General features: G+C 43.6%; 1 protein-coding gene across 1 annotated transcript in view; it reads right to left on the bottom strand.

The window, feature by feature from the left end:
* PAH (phenylalanine hydroxylase) overlaps nucleotides 1–18,527 on the bottom strand; it is a 264,258-nt gene that overhangs the window by 137,160 nt on the left and 108,571 nt on the right. The window contains exons 3-5 of the mRNA XM_068109782.2: nucleotides 17,222–17,402; nucleotides 12,715–12,803; nucleotides 7,693–7,760 (exon numbers count right to left, since the gene is read on the bottom strand). Of these exons, the coding sequence (XP_067965883.1) occupies nucleotides 7,693–7,760; nucleotides 12,715–12,803; nucleotides 17,222–17,402 (338 nt within the window). The remainder of the gene's footprint in view (nucleotides 1–7,692; nucleotides 7,761–12,714; nucleotides 12,804–17,221; nucleotides 17,403–18,527) is intronic.

Below are 18,527 nucleotides of genomic sequence, written 5' to 3'. Positions count from 1 at the left end.
ACGAGGGGGCGGGGCATGCTAATTAGTTCAAGGCTTATGGGTAAAATTCCCTCATGTGTTGTTCCCTTTGTGAGCAACCCAGTGTCCCTTATGGCAACTCACTCATACACATTAGATAGATCCATTAGTGCACACATTAATTAATTCTCCCCGCCCCCCACAATGACTTTGGAAGGACCAACTAGCAATAGCCATGCCCAGGAGAACGTGTGATTGGTTGGGGTAAGAAGCTGGCCACTGATTGGTGAAAGGAAGGTGGAAGGAAGTGGCACACTGATTGGCCACCGACCGTTGACACCTCGGCCAATCAGTGTGGAAGGCGTGAACATTCGGCCAATCAGTGCGGAAGGTGCAAACCCACTACTTAAAAGTAGGTCGCTGATTAGAGGGCAAGGGCCGGTGACGTCAGAAGGCGGGAAAGACCACGAAGAAGTGAGGGACTGGTTGGTGGAGGAGGAGAGCTGACGTCAGACCGCAAGTGGCAAGACGACTCGCTTGTTGACATTTTATCTCTCTCTCTCGCTTTGGTTTCCTGCCCTTCCCAGACCTTCCTCCTGCCCTTGCTTTTCGTTCCATTGGGACTTTTCTTCCTGTGCCATCTGTGAATTTGCCTGCTTGACGATGGATGTTGGAGCGCCGTCGATTCTCCTGGTGCGAGCGTACGAGCGAGGCTTGGTGCGACGAGCAAACGGGACCTCGCGTGCGACCGATGAGCGGGCGAGCGAGGCGTGCCGCTGAGCAGACGAGACCGGGGCGAGCGGGTAGCTTGGGGCCTAGCAAAGCGTGAATGAGGCGGACGGAGGCCTGCTTCACGCCGACATCGGAGCTGGACGATTCCTGACGACACTACACTGCCAGACAGATAAGACGCACCACAGAACACAACATGACGATTCTTTTGTTAAATTCCTTCCCCTGTGCTGTTGTTGAAGTGAGGTTTGCAGGATCCCGGTCTAGAAACCATAGTTATTTGTCGGTGCGTTTCATTGTTCTCGGGTTATGCATAATAAATCGATTATTTTTGTACATTTTACCTCCCTTGTTCGTGTGAGATTAATTTGCAGGGTTGAAGACTGCCGGTGAGATCACTGCAGGTAAGAGCTCACCACTTCTTCCTCTTTCCTTCTTCCACCCGTGCTTGCATAGTCAAAATCCGTAATTGATTGTCGCCTCCATTAAAGTTCGTTTGACCATCCGGGTCCACACGGTATTAACCAAGGGCATTCACGCGACAATATACTCACAACAATAAAAAACTCACAACTCTGAAAACCTTTCATAATCTCGATTCTATGACAACACTTTCAAAAGTTAAATAAAAACTTTTTTTTAAGTTTAAAACTTCAACACGAAGACACTTGCAGAGCATTCAAATATTCATACGAATGAAACACAACAGTCCAAACAGCGTTAACTTTATATTTTTTAATATAATAGTGTAAATTAATTCGTCAGGAATGTATGTAATCTTCTTTTTAATATACGTAGCATATGGATGTGGGTAGCATCATTTGCTCTGGGAAATGGCCGTGCCATTCATGCAGTGCCCCCTTTAGGTTAGAGCAGGAAATGTGTTCCACTCTACACAGCCATGGAAGGCTAATCCAACTGAAGGCAATCTCAGTTCCTTTCACAAAACTCGGAACAAGTGTGTGTCTACCCTCAGGAGAGGCAGGAAACAATATCTCTCTAATCTCAAGACTGAACTCTCAAACCTGTCTCTCTCCTCCAAATCCTGGTGGCATTTGGCCAAATCCGTTTCTGGTGTTTGTTCCCCTCCATCCCCTCCCTTACCTCAAACGGCTACACATCTGACTCCGCATGTGAAAACCAGAGTGCCTCAACTCGGTGTTTGCCTCAAAATCTTGTTTCCCAAACCCATCTCTCTCTGTACCCACCTTTCCCAGTCGAAAGCAGCTGCTCCTAGACTCTGTGTCCTTCTCTCCTGTCAAGGTGGAGAAGTTTTTGTCAAACCTCGACTCTGATTCTGCAACTGGACCAGACGGCATCAGCTCACGGATCCTAAAATCCTGCTCTGCTGCTCTATCCTAACCTCTCTCTGTTCTTTTCACCCTCTCTTTTGCTCAAGGTCATCTGCCATCTGCTTGGAAATTAGCCAACATTACCGCTTCACACAAAAAGGTGCAAAAACAGATCCTTGCAACTACAGACCAATAAGCCTGCTCCCAATAACCAGCAAGGTCTTGGAATCAATCATCACGTCTGATATCAAATTCTTCCTCTTATCCAATCGCCTGATCTCGGATCATCAATTTAGATTCAGACCAGGTCATTCTACTCTGGACATGCTGCTTCTGCTGTCTCAAGAATGGAAGGAGGTCCTCAATGCCAAACAGGAAATCAGCGCTGTCTCCCTCGACATATCACGTGTGCTCGATACAGTCTGGCACCTTGCTCTGCTCACCAAACTCTCCGGACTTCCTCTCTGGTCGTAGTCAACGTGTGGCCTTGAATGGATTTCTCTCATCTCCCCTTCCTGTTCAGGCTGGAGTTCCCGAAGGTAGTGTTCTGGGCACTGTGCTTTTTCTGGTCTTCATCAATGATCTCTCTGACTCTTTGGAAAATCCTCTCTATCTCTTTGCTGATGACTCGACTCTCTGCCGTTCAATTCCTCATCCCTCAGATCGGCAGTCTGCTGCTTCCTCACTCTCTGCAGACCTGAACAAAATCACAGACTGTTCAAACAAGTGGGACATGTTTTTCAATCCTGACAAATCTCACACTATCACTATGTCTCTCTGAAAAGAGCGACTGGACAACCCTCCCATCTACTTTCTGAACAATCCTCTCCAAGAAGTTCTGTCACTCAAGCTTTTGGGTCTCATTATCTTCCATGATCTTTCCTGGGAAAATCACATTTCCAAACTGGCCTCCAAAGCCAGTCGCCGACTGGGCATCCTCCGTCGTGCGAAGTCCTTCTTTGGCACACCTGAGTTCCTCACCACATAAAAGGCTTTCATCCGCAGCTCAATGGAACACTGTTCTCCCCTCTGAGCTGGTGCTCCTGCCTCACACCTAGCTCGGCTTCACGCTGTTGAAACCAAAGCTTTCAGAATCATTGGAATCTCCCGCAATGAAGCTATCTCCGAGGGCCTTGCACACACTCAACGCACGCAAATTGGTGGTCTTATCTCCCCCCACCACCACCTCTTATCTTCCCCCATCCAAAACCTTGATCTTTTCTACCCCCATTAATTCACCCAGATCTACTTTTTTGAAATACCGACTTCTTTCCTGGTAGTCCGAGCAGTGTCCATGTATTTTATGCCTCTCCCACCTCCCCCCAAGCCCTTTACCTCCCACAGATCTCCTGAAGTCCCTGTTCTCCACTGTTGTACTTGTGTGCCTACCTCTCTCTCCCCATCTTGTCTACCGCTCCCTTTATTATATGTTTTTATGTCCTTATTTTGTGATTAATGTTAGCTCTTACCCGAGCCTCGATCTTGTGTACAATTTTTATTTATTTATTATATAAGTGTTAAACTTAGTAAAATACTCTAAGTCTCTAAGCTGTCTGCAGGCGCCGTCGAGAGCCAGCCCGGGCCAGCAACACCAGCCCGGTGTTGGCTAAACGGTTAGGGTGGAAGGCTTGGGAACCTGGGGTTCCTGAGTTCGAATCCTGGTCAGCTGTTGAATTAACACCAGGTGGGGTTGACTCAGCCTGTCATCCTTCCGAGGTTGGCAAAATGACTACCAACTCACTGGGTCCTCCCCAAAGGAGGTTGGTGGCAGGATTTTCACTCCGGCCGCCGTAAAACACCTCATTCCGTAACACACACAGTGGTGTGTGTCTGGATGGTGCTGAGGTCACTTTGATAGTTTTGACTAACTGACCAGCATGATAGAATAAACCAGTGTGTCAATGCAATCTCCATACTTCCATGGTGACAGACAGCTTAGACACTTATAGTACTTCAAAATAATTTAATACTTACATTATTTGCTAACTGGTATCTCCACCCAGGTCATACTATCCTCTTCAACTAAAGTATCAAACAAGCCCGGCTATGCCGCTGTTAGAATTTCGGTCTTTTTTCTTTTTTATATTGTGGTATTTTTACCACATGCTTCTGCTAGTAGTTTATAATTGCTTCACGAGTTATCAAGTGACCACTATATTCGTCATGTGTGTGTGTGTGTCTGTCTGTCCGCAGCATAACTACCCGATGATATCATCCGATCTTGATAAAACTTGGGTGGGAGGTTGATATCATGATCTAGTTGTGTCCTGCCGAGAGTGGGCGTATTGCGCTCATTGTGGGCGGAGCGACGCCCGTAAAAGATGACTTTTTAGGGGGTAATCGAGTTCAAGCTACATCTTCTCCGAGGGGTTTGGTGGAATCTGACAGGGGTTTCGATATTTGGTTCGGTCAATGTCATGTGTCTAGCCCCACGGAGCTCGAGTTTTTTTTTTTTTCATTTCATTTTTCACCGAATTTTCGGTATTGCGTAGCTAACTAACCTCATAACTAATTATACATTATTTTCTATCCCATTTCAAGGTCAGTAACCTTCATTTTGACATTTCTGGCCCTGGCCTGTCCAGGCCTGTTTCGGTTGTAGTCCGTCCTTTGTCATTGAATACCGCTCGTGAACCATCGTCGTCTCCTGACTTGTCTGATTTAAACGTTGTAAGTTTCCCATCCATTTCTTTCTTTGCTTTCACTTGCGATATATCTCCATCTAACAAGGCTTCCCACTTTTGCTTTAAGTAAGTCCTTGCACTCCGAGGATAATCTACGGCTTATTATTCAGATGTTTTAACAACTTTACAAGGATGACAGAATCAACGCAGAACTTGATGTACTGTCACTAGGAGATAGCTGCCACCCTCACCATCAAAACATGCCCTCAGCTCTTCGGTGGTATCCACGCTCGAAACACACCGGTTCGTAGTAAAGATGGAGGCAAAATCTATCTATAATTCCAGTAATCTCTGTTTGTACGTCTGTACGTTTGTACGTCTGTACGTTTGTCTGTGACCGCTGTTTCTCGACAACCACGGGTCCGATATACTTTTAACTTGCCAGGTATATTGCTGGGGACCCGAGGATGTGCCTTTTCAAGGTTTCATATTAATCGGACAATTACTTACCGAGCTATGTCCAAAAAACGATTCAACCAATCAGAGAGCAGCGAACGATCGCGTGTGCCGAACGTGGAGGACACACTCTGCCTCGGATGGCACATTTGAGAGCGTATTCATTTATTTCACGTTTGCAAACTATGTTGGCGTTAAACTATGTTTTAAAACTAATAAAACCGAATTTGCGATTCATTCGCTTTCCTGCGCGTTTGTGCACGCGATGGCGATTTCTTTACCAAACTCCGGAAGCCGTTCGCTTTGGACCAAACCATTGCATGTAAATAGAGGGGGGGGATTGTCACCGTACTCGCAAGCCGTTCGCTTTGGACCAAACCATTTCATGTAAATAGAGGGGGGGGATATAATTTTAGATATAGATATAGTACGGGCAATGCCCTAGTAATGTTAATGTTATCAGTTTCCCAGCTGAGGACTATAGCCTTTCATGAATACACATGAGGAATGTTGGAGTTGCATAAATCCAGTGTTGCATTATTCTGTGTATGTTGCTGTACATTTTGATCAAATGTTGGTAATACAGTGTCCAATCTGCATCGATTAAAATCTTGCAAGGTAATTTTGGATGAATCAACTGATGATCATGCACACTGGAAACTTCTTCAGGTTCCTCCTGATGACTCCATCTTTGCTATTTACTTCTTTAGGTTCCTCATGATGACTCCATCTTTACTCTTTACATCTCTGGGTTCCTCCTGATGACTCCATCTTTGCTCTTTACTTCTTCAGGTTCCCCCTGATGACTCCATGTTGGTCTTTACTTATTCGGGTTCCTCCTGATGACTCCATCTTTGCTATTTACTTCTTCAGGTTCCTCATGATGACTCCATCTTTACTCTTTACATCTGACAGCATGCTTGATGTCGGATTGAACTTGCTTGCTTGATTGTCAGATTGTCAGACAACTTGCTATTGGCACGTTGGCTTGTGATTGGTACATTGGCTTGTCCTGGAGAGTAGACGAGCAGTACAAAAATCTGATTGAGTTCCCTTGGTAAATAAAACAAATAAGCTTAAGCGTGGTTCCCAGAGTCGGCAGGAAGTCTTCCTACCTTATACAAGATAGTTGATGAACAGAAGAAGTAAAACTGCAAAATTCTCTGTCAGATTGATAGATAGGAAATTACACACGGTTGTTTACTGTAAAGTAATATTTTTCTGTCAATATAGCGGCAATCACGTGACATCAAGCATGGTCAAACCCCTAAAATCTATTCAGATAGAAGTCAAGGTGTTTTCTATTGTTTTCCAATTCTGAATTCTTGCAAAAAAAATTCTGTAATGCTCACTTGGCTGCGGCTGGATGGGTTTGAGAGTTATGGAGTAGCAGCTGAAACCCAGATCCCATCCAGGTTCCTCCTGATGACTCCATATTTGCTCGTTACTTCTTCGGGTTCCTCCTGATGACCCCATCTGGTCATCTTTGCTTTTTCAGGTTCCTCCTGATGACTCCATATTTGCTCTTTGCTTCTTCAGGTTCCTCCTGATGACTCCATCTTTGCTCTTTACTTCTTCGGGTTCCTCCTGATGACTCCATCTTTGCTCTTTAATTCTTCAAGTTCCTCATAATGACTCCATTTTTGCTCTTTACTTCTTCAGGGTCCTCCTGATGACTCCATGTTGGTCTTTAGTTCTTCGGGTTCCTCCTGATGACTCTATCTTTGCTCTTTACTTCTTCAGGTTCCTCATGTTGACTCCATCATTACTCTTTACGTCTTCAGGTTCCTCTTAATGACTCGATCTTTGCTCTTTACTTCTTCGGGTTCCTCCTGATGACTCCATCTTTGCTCTTTACTTCTTCAGGTTCCTCATGATGACTCCATCTTTACTCTTTACGTCTCTGGGTTCCTCCTGATGACTCCATCTTTGCTCTTTACTTCTTCGGGTTCCTCCTGATGACTCCATCTTTGCTCTTTACTTCTTCAGGTTCCTCATGTTGACTCCATCTTTACTCTTTACGTCTTCGGGTGCCTCTTGATGACTCCATCTTTGCTCTTTACTTCTTCAGGTTCCTCATGATGACTCCATCTTTACTCTTTACGTCTCTGGGTTCCTCCTGATGACTCCATCTTTGCTCATTGCTTCTTCAGGTTTCTCCTGATGACTACATCTTTGTTCTTTACTTTTTCAGGTTCCTCCTGATGACTCCATCTTTGCTCTTTGCTTATTCAGGTTCCTCCTGATGACTCCATCTTTGCTCTTTGCTTCTTCAGGTTCCTCCTGATGACTCCATCTTTGCTCTTTGCTTCTTTGGGTTCCTCCTGATGACTCCATCTTTGCTCTTTGCTTCTTTGGGTTCGTCCTGATGACGTCCTGATGACCAACCGCATGTCCAATTGAGACAAAATCTTTGCTCTTTACTTCTTCAGGTTCCTCCTGATGCCTCCAATGCAGTATTTGGTTTCCATTTGACTGCATGAGGTTTTGAGGAGGTTTGTTGTGGTTTTCATTCAACTGCAGCACTTACAGTAAAACCCCTTCCTTAATTACTTGATATACTATATAAACCTACACTAATTATATATGGACACATTTGAAAGACAATATTAATTTGAAATCAAACTTACTGGCGGTAATTGAAAGCGATGTCAGCAAATATTTTGCGTCGGGTTCTGTACTTCTCATCCGTAAAACCCTGAAAGACAGAACAGGAAACAAACAATGAGAGAAGCAACCGCTCATATGATCGACGTTTATTGAATAGTAAAATTAAAATATTTAGATAAATCTCATCAATGTAAATATTACTAGCGGGTGCACTTTTAGTGTTGACCAGTCCAAGTGTCGTGGAGTAGTTACCGGACATACAGACTGTTTTGATATATTGATTTTTTTTGATGCCTCAGCCGACAAAGTTGCCGGAGGCAATGTTTTCGGGTTGTCCATCCGTCCATACGGGCTAAACCTCGGTTTTCTCAGCAACCGCATGTCCAATTGAGACAAAACTTTCAGGGTAGGAGTGACATCTATGCAGAATGTTTTTATGATAAATGTGACGTCATAGGTCACATGGTATGGCAGCCATCTTGGATTAAAAGCAAATCTTCCTGCCTTCCTGCTCCTGCCTCACACCTAGCTCGTCTTCACGCTGTTGAAACCAAAGCGTTCAGAATCATTGGAATCTCACGCGATGAAGCTAACTCCAAGGGCCTCTCACTCACTCACCGCAGGCAGGTTGGTGGTCTTTCTGTCTTCTACCGAGTCCTCTCTGGCCTTGCCCCCCCCCCCCAGCTCTCTCTGGGCTTTGTCCCGCAAATATTCCTACAGGTCGCACAAGATCTGCCTGCAACCCTCCTATGGTTAAACTGCCAAAATCAAGACTCTCTGCTCACCTTCACTCCTTCATTCCTCTTTTCTCCCGCCTCTGGAACAAACTCCCTCACTCTCTTCAATCCCACTCCACCCTCCAGGTCTTTAAAACAGCTGTTCACCACCATCTCTTATCTTCCCCCATCTAAAAGCTTGATCTTTTCTACCCCTGCTAATTTCACCCCAATTCCACCTTTTTGAAATACCAACTTCTTTCCTGGAAGTCCTTGGTGTCCTTGTGTTTTATACTTCTCCCACCCCTCCCCCTTCCCACGCCTCCTCACCCCAAGCCCTCTCCCTCCCACACATCTCCCTGGTCTCAAATGTTGTGTTTGTGTGCTTCCCCTTCTCTCCCCATCTTGTCTTCCGCTCCATCTTTTTATATATTTTGTTTGTCTGGTTGATTTGTTTGTGAAGTAGATGTTAGCTCTTTCACGAGCGTCGTTTCAGTATCCCAAAAAAAAAAAAAAAAAATCATTAAAAAAAAATTGTCGGAAACCGCTGAATGGAAAAATTAGAAACTTGGCACATTGTGAAGTACTCCCAATGGGGAACACAAGCATGATAATGACGACATCATAGGTGAAGTGGTATACCAGCCAAAAATGTTTCATCGAATTCCTTATCTTAAAAATCAGAAATCCTAAAAATCTGAAATAAAAGTGTCTACCCTCAGGAGAGCCAGGAAACAATATCTTTCTACTCTCAATACTGAACCCTCAAACCTGTCTCCCTCCTCCAAATCCTGGTGGCATCTGGTCAAATATGTTTCTGGTGTTTTTCCCCCTTCCATCCCCTCCCTTACCTCAAACGGCTACACAGCTGACTCTGCACGTTAAAAAGCCGAATGCCTCAACTCTGTGTTTGCCTCAAAATATTGTGCCCGGAACCCATCTCTCTCTGTACCCACCTTTCCCAATCGAACCCAGCTTCTCCTGGACTCCATGTCCGTCCTGACAAGGTGGAAAAGTTTCTGTCAAACCTCGACTCTGATTCTGCAACTGAACCAGACGGCCTCACCTACGGGTCCTAAAATCCTGCTCTGCCGCTCTATCTCACCATCTCTCTATGCTCTTCACCCTCTCTTTTGCTCAAGGTCATTTGCCATCTGCTTGGAAATCAGCCAACATTACCGCTTTACACAAAAAGGTGCAAAAACAGATCCTTGCAACTACAGACCAATCAGCCTGCTCCCAATAATCAGCAAGGTCATGGAATCAATCATCGCTTCTGACATCAAATCCTTCCTCTTCTCCAATGGCTTGATCTCGGATCATCAATTTGGATTCAGAACAGGTCATTCTACTCTGGAAATGCTGATTCTGCTGTCTTGACAATGGATGAAGGTCCTTAATGTCAAACAGGAAATCAGAGCTGTCCCCATTGATATATCACGTGCCTTCGATACGGTCTGGCACCCCGCTCTTCTCACCAAACACTCCTCCTATGGTATCCATGGAAATCTCCACGCATGGCTTGCAGACTTCCTCTCTGGTCGTAGTCAACGTGTGGCCCTGAATGGTTTTCTCTCATCTCCCCTTCCTGCTCAAGCTGGAGTTCCCCAAGGCAGTGCTCTGAGCCCTGTGCTTTTTCTGGTCTTTATCAATGATCCCTCCGACTCTCTGGAAAATTCTCTCTATCTCTTTGCTGATGACTCCACCCTTTTCCGCTCCATTCCTCATCCCTCAAATCGGCAGTTTGCAGCCTCCTCACTCTCTGCAGACCTGGACAAAATCACAGACTGGTCAAACAAGTGGAACATGTGTTTTCAATCCTGACAAATCTCACACTCTTACTATGTCTCTCCAAAAAGACCGACTGGACAACCCTCCCATCTACTTTCTCAACAATCCTCTCCAAGAAGTTCTGTCCCTCAAGCTTTTGGGTCACACTATCTGCAAAGATCTTTCCTGGGAAAACCACATTCACAAGCTGGCCTCCAAAGCTAGTCGCCAACTGGGCATCCTCCATCGTGTGAAGTCCTTCCCTGGCACACCTGAGCTCCTCACCACATACAAGGCTTTCATCCGCAGCTCAATGGAATACTGTTCTCTCCTCTGGGCCGGTGTTCCGGCCTCACACCTAGGTCAGCTTCACGCTGTTGAAACCAAAGCTTTCAGAATCATTGGAATCTCCCGCGATGAAGGTAACTCCGAGGGCCTTTCACTCACTCACCGCAGGCAGGTTGGTGGTCTTTCTGTCTTCTACCGACTCCTCTCATCATTGCTCCCCCAGCTCTGTCTGTGCTCTGTCCCTCAAATATTCCTGCAGGTCGCACAAGATCTGCCTGCAACCCTCTTATGGTTAAACTGCCAAAATCAAGACTCTCTGCTCACCTTCACTCTTTCATTCCTCTTTTCTCCCGCCTCTGGAACAAACTCCCTCACTGTTTTCAATCCCACTCCTCCCTCCAGTTCTTTAAAACAGATAGATGTTCACCACCATCTCTTATCTTCCCCCATCCAAAACCCTGATCTTTTTTACCCCCGTCAATTCACCCCAGATCCACCTTTTTGAAATACCAACGTCTTTCCTGGAAGCCCTTGCAGTGTCCATGTGTTTTTTTTTTTTACCTCTCCACAAGACCACTGAACTGAAAATATATAGAATGCCCATTGCCATTCACACCACACAGATGGAGATGCAGCTACCGGGCGCCATCTCGGTTGGCACTCGATGCTGGGCGATGGTGATTTCCGTCATGCGTTTGCACGTAATTCAGAGCGAAAAGCGATTGCGTTTTTTCACCTTTTGTGCGATCGTGTTTTGTGTCGATTTTTGTCGATTTTGTGCGATATGAATTAAACGTCTTTGAAACAGCTGTGAAACGTCTTTCCACAACCCTTCCTTAACCGATTGGAGCAGTTTATTGCTGCACAAAATGGCATTTTAACAGTTGTCTGGCTTTTAAAACCTGGGACACGTTCAAAACAAACGAGATCCGCGAAGCGAGTCGGTCGAGTCATGCTTACCAAGATGGCGACACGGCGGCTACACTTTTCACGGAGTATGAGCGTTCTATATGTTTTCAATTCAGTGCCCCAGACTCGCTCACGTACTTGATTTTTGGCATAGACATGACCATTGGGCCTGTACCAGAGCAGCTCGCTGATTCGCTCAGAGTGATCACGTGATGTTCCATCCTCGCCACCAGACTCGCACCATATATCACGGTGTAATTTGTGCGAGGCCTTTGTCCGAGTGAGCTTGAGTCGAGAGGGCGAATGTACGGGTTGGGAATGTACGGGTCTCCCTTCACCCGCCCGGCAAAGCCGGTACTGGAGGGTGTCATAGGATCGGTGAGTCTCCGAAATCTGCTTCGTGCTCCCCCTCTCCCTCCCCTTCCCTCCCCCTCCCCCTTCCCCTCCTCCATCCTCCCCTTCCACTCCCCCTCCCCTTCCCCTCCTCCATCCTCCGCTTCCCCTCCCCCTCCCCTACCCCTCCCCCCTCCCCTTCCCTCCCCTTCCTCATCCTCCCCTCCCCTCCCCCTCCCCTTCCCTTCCCCCCCTCCCCTCCCCTTCCCACCCTCTGCCCTCCCCTTCCCACCCTCTGTCCTCCCCTCCCCTCCCACTCCCCCATCTCCTCCCCTCCCCTTCCCCCTCCCCTCGTTCCTCTCACCTCCCCCGCCAGGCAACGCTGGGTACTTCTGCTAATATATAGGGTCGGCCGAGTACACACACACACATATATTTATTATATATATATATATATACATAGTACACATCAATTAACTATTCTCATATTAGGCATGGTGATGAAACTTGCATTGAATTTGCGGCCGAGTAATATAGGATACTAGCCGAAACCCGTGGAACATCCACGGAAGGAAGGATGTGGTGTATGGATAGAGTGTACCATTATGGATGGCATAGGGGATTTGCTTGTCCGAGTAAGAGTTAGGAAGAAAGATGAGAATGAAGAGTGCGTATATGAACAACGATCGCCCACACCGGCACAAATGCATGCTCTGGATTGTCCACTTGGTGGATGGATTGCTTTCGCCTTCGCCTGCCCAATCAGCGGACGGCTTGCTTCGCCTTCGCCCAGCAGACGCCAATACGATGGCGTCGTAAGATGGCGTCGTATCGGCAGTTAATCGGATGCTTTTGGGCCCCAACGTCGGCTAATTCAGATTTTTCGAGTATGGATGTACGTGATAAACAAAGAGTGCGGTTCGTAGATCGTAAATCAATTAGTGCCGTGGGCATCGGGTCACTGGGTGCGGCGTAAAAGGGATAACAAAGTCGAGTCCTTACGCTATTATTATATAGATGACTTACCGGGTGATCTGAATCCAATTCGTTGCCATAACTGAGGATCTGGTTGGCAAAGCGATCCAGGTCTTTAATAGTGCTTGGGAACCAGGGAACTGCAAAGAGTACACAAAGGATGGCACCATTATTATTTTGTTTATTCCTTGCAAAATCGAAGATTTTTGAAGTATATTGGTAGGTTGCGTTTGTGGTTCTGTCTGTCTGTCTGTTTGTTACATGGCAAAGAAAAAAAAAATTGCAAATATGTTGATCGCTCCAGTTTGTGTGTGTGTGTGTGTGTGTGTGTGTGTGTGTGTGTGTGTGTTTGTGTGTGTGTGTGTGTTTGTGTGTGTGTGTGTGTGTGTTTCTTTGTTTGTGTGTGTGTTTGTCTGTCTGCTCACTTATACTTGCCTACAGGTCACAATTTTAAACCGATCTTCACGAAACTTTACCAAATGGTAGAGTTCGTGGTCCGACAATATCCTATATATTTTTGGGGTCAAATGGTCAAAAGGTCAACATAGGCCAAAGGTCAACCACTTTTTTCAAATTTCTAAAATCCTCAATTTTCATCCGATTGACTTGAAATTTGAATAGGATTTACATATCGGCATACTAAATTCAACCGCCAACTATTTTTGAGATCAGCCTGGGCCAAAAGGTCAAAGTAAGCCAAAGGTCAAACACTTTTTTTTTTCTCTAAAATCCTCAATTTTCATCCGATTCACTTGAAATTTGAATGGGATTTACATATCAGCAAACTGAATTCAACCACCAACTATTTTTGAGATCACCATAGGCCAAAAGAGCAACATTGGCCAAAAGTCAAAAACAATTTCAAATTTCTAAAATCCTCAATTTTCATACGATTCACTTGAAATTTGAATGGGACATACACATCAGTTCACTGAATTCAACCACCCACTATTTTTGAGATCAGCATCGGCCAAAAGGTCAACATAGTCCAAAGGGCAACAACAATTTCGAATTTCTAAAATCCTCAATTTTCATCCTATTCACTTGAAATTTGAATGGGATTTTAATATCAGCTAACTGAATTCAACCACCAACTATTTTTGAGATCAGCATCGGCCAAGAGGTCAACGTGGGGCAAAGAAGGTCAACCACCTTTTTTGAATTTCTAAAATCCTCAATTTTCATCCAATTGACTTGAAATTTGAAGAGGATTTACATATCGGCGAACTGAATTCAACCACCAACCTTTGATGAGATCAACATAGGCCAAAAGGTCAACATAGGCCAACAACAATTTCGAATTTCTAAAAGCCTCAATTTTCATCCGATTCAATTGAAATATGAATGGGATTTATATATCAGCAAACTAAATTCAACCACCAACTATTTTTGGGATCACCATACGTCAAAGGTCAACAACAATTTCAAATTTCTAAATGCCTCAATTTTCATTCGATTCACTTGAAATTGGAATTGGATTTTCATGTCAGCTTCCTGAATTCAACCACCAACTATATAAGAGGTCAAAAGGATGCTATACTGAGTGCCATTCTGCTTTGTTCTCTTTCGCCAAGTGTCGCTGTATGAGTGATTTTTCAAGTTTATCTGTTTTTTGTCTGTTTGTTTGTCACCGGCCTACAGGTCACAATTCTAAACCGATCGTCACGAAACTTCACCAAGTTGTATAGGTCGTCCCATTTGAGAAGCCTATTGTTTTTGGGGTCAAAAGGTCAAAAGGTCAACATAGGCCAAAAGTCACCAACTTTGCTGAATTTCTAAAATCCTCAATTTTCATCCAATTGACTTGAAATTTGAAGAGGACTTGCATATCTGGTCACTGAATTCAACCACCAAGTATATTTGAAGTCAACATCGGCCAAAAGGTCAACATAGGCCTAATTTCTAAAATCCTCAATTTTCATCCGATTGACTTGAAATTTGAAGAGAACTTGCATATCTGGTCACTGAATTCAACCACCAAGTATTTTTGAGGTCAACATTGGCCAAAAGGTCAACATAGGCCGAATTTCTAAAATCACCAATTTTCATTTGATTGACTTGAAATTCTAAGAGGATTTACATATATGGTCAATTGGTCACTGAATTGAACCACCAACTATTTTTGAGGTCAACATAGGCCAAAAGGTCAACATAGGCCAAGTTTTTAAAATCCTCGATTTTCATCCGATTGACTTGAAAATTGAACAGCATTTGCACATTGAGTCACTAAATAGGGAAACTAACTATTTTTGAGGTCAAAAGGTCAAAGGTCAACTGAAGGTCAACCTTACAAAATCATCATTTTTCATCTGAAAAATCGTCACTTTTCTTCCTGTTGACCCCAGCTTTGATCAAGATTGTCAATTTGAATCTTGATGAAATGGACAATTTTCTGTATCAATGGAATTTTTTTTCTTCGAGGCGGGGGCGGATTTTGCAAGTATCGTGCTCCGCATGACGTCTTTTTGTTTATTTATTCTTTATTTTGTGGACGACAATTAAGGGTCATGCAAGAGTGCGGTGATAGGTAGTAAAAGGCAATGTAGTGACGGTGGACTATGGTTTGATGCAACAATTATTGGCATAAGGTAACAACAAGAGAGGAGGGGAATAAACACAGTAACCTGCAAATGAGAAAATTTAGTTATGTTTGGTTAATGGTGGTAGAAAAGATTGTAGCTCGGAATGGCGGAGGGATGAAATGTGATGGTGGTACACCAGTGGCTTGAAGCGCTGGAATCAATGGACGTGCAAAGCACGCCTCTTTATATGGAACGGATCCTCTGTACGCAACTTTAACATGGGGACTGAAAATTCATTTCTCGGCGCCCACTGGACAAAATCGGCCTCAATTTTCAGAAGTAAATGCTTTGTACATCGAGGTAATATGTTCCAAATTTCAGCAACGTCCGTTTCTGCATTCTTCAGTTTTATTAAGAAAAACCCCGAATCAACGTTGGTTTCTGTCTGTCCGTCCGTCCGAAATGTGTTGGCGTTCATATCTCAAGGACTATACATTGAAACTCGCTGAAACTTGGAATATACATCGGCCAATACGTCTAATTAATGGTTTTCAAAACAAATTCTACCCAAGTGCCATAGTTTTTGCATCGTAGTTGAAATGTGCTGGCCCAATGGAGTAATAGATAAGGAATCAGTCTCTGCAGCTGTTAATTGTGGGTTTGAGTCCCATCTGGGTTGAATTTTTTTTCCCTTACTTTTTCCAAGTCTTTTATATCGTCTTGAATAAAGACTTGTACGATGAACAAATGCATTTTGTTCGTATTTAAAACGAAATTATTCTTAAACCTGATTTTCAGCGTCATTATTGCAATTCGGCGTTTTCACGAGATGAATGAGGCCGAGTTTTGTATGATTCAACACCGCCAACATCGAGCAGTAAAATGACATTTTCCACAATTTGATATCGCGATTGAAAGTCTTGCGACTCTTGTTCTGCATGAACCAAACAAGTCGTTCGTTGTCCATCAATTCATAGTCTGAACGTCGCTTTAACTTCCTGTTTACTATCTTCACCCTCGTCATCTGTTTAATTATTTATTTATTTACTTATTTGTATACAAGATCGAGGCTTGTGTAAGAGCTAAATTTTTAATTTTATGGGATTTAACATTTTAAAAGAACATTTAACATTTTAAAAATTTGATTCATACAGCTATACATACTGACAGGTTTTAACCTATATGTATGTATGTATATATATATATATATATATATATATATATATATATATATATATATATATATATATATATATATATATATATGGCACCCCTTTATATGAACTTCTCTAGAGCATTACTTGGTTCCTCCTCAGAACACAAGGGTAGTCCTGCATGCACAAGTGATTTCATGAATGTCCCTTATTTTCTATTTCTGATACCGAACATGAGCCCTTCGGATACCCAAAATGAGCCCTTCTAATACCCAAATCTCACTCTTCGAATACCCAAAACTCACCTTTTGGATACCCAAAACGCACCCTTCGCATTCCCAAAACTCACTCTTCTGATACCCAAAACTCACCCTTCGGATTCCCAAAACTCATTCTTCAGATACCCAAAACACACCCTTCGGATACCCAAAACTCACCCTTATAATACCCAAAACTCACCCTTCTAATACTCAAAATTCACCCTTCCGATTCCCAAAACTCACCCTCCGGATACCTAAAACTCACTTCAGATACCCAAAACTAACCCTTCTAATACCAAAAATGAGCCCATATATCATTCATTTTCCCATTTATCTCTATGGACTCCACAATATGGCCGCTTGCTCTTATCATTAATGGAGTACTGTATGTATAGTAAAAATAAATAATAAATAAATACATGTCACGGACAACGGGCATGTGTTTTCATCTAGGAATTTTGTTTTACATCAGACGGTTCGAACAACAAAAAGCAAACAGGCATGCTTTCCAATATCAGGGTTGTACCTCATTGTCCCGTGTCTGATAGCTGGATTTTTAACAATTTGAGGTCAAGGTGGAACGTGGATGTATAATTCACCTGCGTGATGTTTTTTAAGTCACCTGTGTTCTTTTTCTTTCCACGTGTAAGTTCGTGCACAGATCCAGCGGCCTCTTCACGCAGATCTCGAACCAATGTGTCCATCTCGTCATTGTCATTGTTCATCTGCACGAAGAACTCCCACTCGTCTTTGGCAAACCGTGAGGGGCGTGATTCAATGTGGCTGAGTGTGATTCCCTTATTCTGGAGATTCAAGATGGCGGAGGGCAGTGGTGGATATGGGGTGGGAGGAGGGAGGAATAATCAGCCTCATACAAACCCTGACAAATTAATATTTCAGCAAATTCAACATGACAACTACAAAATGGTCTTTCTATTAATTATTGCACAACGTAATCTGCTATATCATAACTCATTAATGGCGTTTAATTTATTTGTACACAAAATCCATGGAGGGAAGAATGAGATTTTTCTCAAGACTGTGCAGGATATGGTGTTCTATGGACTCTCTAGTTCTCTGGTCACTGCTCTAGCCCGAAGCAAGGAGACAGGCGATAAATCTCCCAGGAGTGACCCAGAGATCCCCCACATCCAGGATGGTGTACCACGACCTTCAAAAAGTCAGAGCCATGACAGAGTGAGAGTGAGAGAGAGAGAGAGAGAGAGAGAGAGAGAGAGAGAGAGAGAGAGAGAGAGAGAGAGAGAGAGAGAGAGAGAGACAGAGACAGAGACAGAGACAGAGACAGAGAGAGAGAGAGAGAGAGAGAGAGAGACTTTTGTATCTTTTTATTATAAAAATAGAAAATAAAACCCCCAAATAGGGTCACATTCTCATTTCAAGGAGAAAAACAGAAACAAAATTTAATACATTAAAATTATGTGCAGAACATTTCACAAAACAAACGTTTCTCCAGGATTTTACAAATGACTTCTTTCACACACCATTTGGTCTCAAACTGTGGCAGCCTTCCTGTTATTGAAAAAAAAAAGCAAAGTCCAACTTTACAAGATTTTTAAACAAGAACAAGGCATTTTCCTCATTAGCTCCGAGACCATCAACTTTTCTTTTTCTTGATTTATACACTACCATTTTTGCCTGTGCAAGCAGGAAATTACCTGACACATCATTCAAATTTTTGTGTGAAATGTCCAAGCCATAAATGAAAACACAAGTGTTGAGAAACCAAACCAATCCTAACAAAACAATTCTGAAGAAAAATAAATAAAGGAGCCAACAATTGAAATTCAACATATATACGAGATTTTCAGAGGAAGAGATTTTCAGGCCTTTTACAAAAAGGACATTCATCTGCCAGGAGATTTGAAAAGCTGTGCAGCAAGTGGTTAGAAGGCAGAATCCAATGTGCA

Source organism: Myxine glutinosa, chromosome 1 (assembly GCF_964187855.1).
Source record: "Myxine glutinosa chromosome 1, kmMyxGlut1.1, whole genome shotgun sequence".
NCBI lineage: Eukaryota > Metazoa > Chordata > Myxini > Myxiniformes > Myxinidae > Myxine > Myxine glutinosa.
Note: the sequence above shows the minus strand (reverse complement) of the source record. Positions and strands in the feature narration are given on the sequence as shown.